Genomic DNA, 1,364 nt, shown 5'->3' with positions numbered 1-1,364 from the left:
AACTGATTAATGCAGTCAGCTTTGGCATACGTTTCACACCTTAACTATACATTTTTTTTAGACTTAATTGATAGTTGTTATATTTAATAAGTTTTGAGCAACCCAATCAAATTTAAAAAACCATAAAATTTGATAGGTGCATTTAAATAGATATTAATATTTGATATTAAAAAATACCATTTGCAAGCTTAGTTAAAACTAACTTAATGATTGAATTTGTCTTTTAAAACTAATCGGATTAATGAACTCATCTTAGTTAAGGGTACTTCATGACCTCAGCTAAACCATATAATGTACATAGAGTTTTTAAAGTAATTAAACACTTTAACACAATTTTAAACGTTTAACATTTTTGTGGTAGCAAAAAACAAACAATAAAAAATATTAAATCTTCATAAGCCAACAACAGCAATACAAAAAATGTTACTAGTATCCCAGAAAAGCAACAACTTAAAAATAAAACACTTATAAATTCATTTTAATGAAGACAATCAAATTAAAAACAGGTAGAACAAACCAAGAGATTGCCAAAAAAAAAAACACATCTCAACAATTTATAAGGATGACAACAACTGGTAATTTATATAATTAACTACATTTAAAAACAACATAGACAAACAGACAGATAACACATACATCTTTATACAAACAGATTTATTTAGAAAATTATAGGAATGTGTTAGAGTCATAGCCAACCATCATGTTTACGCAGGAGGAAGGGGGAAGGAGGAGCAGCAGCAGCAACAGTAAGAGGGGCTGCAGCTTAAGAAGATGTTTAGGGCATAGAGAGATGTTGTTGCTCTGTTTCCGATTGATGTTGTGTTTAATGAAACTTGTAGCACTAGAACAATAATAACAAAAAAAAAAAAATACAAAAACACAAAAATATTAACCAGAATATGACAGAAGAGAATATTTTATGATGTGAGATGACGAAGATTTTGCCAAAAAAATAATTAACATTAAAATTTAACTAATTTATATAAAAACTTAAACATTTCACAAACTGGACAGTATTTAGCATTTGACCACAATTGGAATAATAACGCTAAACAAAATGGTAAGTTACGGAAGAATATATAGTCTTGGTGTTGAGGAGTGGTTAAAAAATAGATTTATATAATTACAGAAATTGTTTTTAATTGCTGTGGCCTTGGTGGCTGTAGTCGTAGCTGATGTTTCTGAACTAGGTTACAATTATCCTGAAGGTAGACCAGCCTTCGATGATGGTGCTGGCAGTTATGGAAGTGCCAGTCAGACATCATCTTCTTATGGTAGTGTAGGCCACTCATCTGGTGGTTTCGGTGGTTCTGGTGCCGGTGGCCATTCATCTGGTGGCTTTGGCGGTCACTCTTCTGGTGGAT

General features: G+C 31.4%; 1 protein-coding gene across 1 annotated transcript; it reads left to right on the top strand.

Annotated features, from left to right (window-relative positions):
• Nucleotides 1-1,023: 1,023 nt before the first annotated feature.
• Nucleotides 1,024-1,358, top strand: LOC111683009 (pupal cuticle protein 20-like; the record flags this gene model as incomplete). The annotated part of the gene is made up of 2 exons (XM_023445036.2): nt 1,024-1,060; nt 1,130-1,358. Coding segments are annotated over exons 1-2 (232 nt in total), but the record flags the coding sequence as incomplete, so codon positions are not given.
• Between the last annotated feature and the right edge of the window lie 6 nt (nt 1,359-1,364).

The sequence above is a fragment of the Lucilia cuprina genome, unplaced genomic scaffold (genome assembly GCF_022045245.1).
Source record: "Lucilia cuprina isolate Lc7/37 unplaced genomic scaffold, ASM2204524v1 Scaffold_1806, whole genome shotgun sequence".
NCBI classification, from domain to species: domain Eukaryota; kingdom Metazoa; phylum Arthropoda; class Insecta; order Diptera; family Calliphoridae; genus Lucilia; species Lucilia cuprina.
Note: the sequence above shows the minus strand (reverse complement) of the source record. Positions and strands in the feature narration are given on the sequence as shown.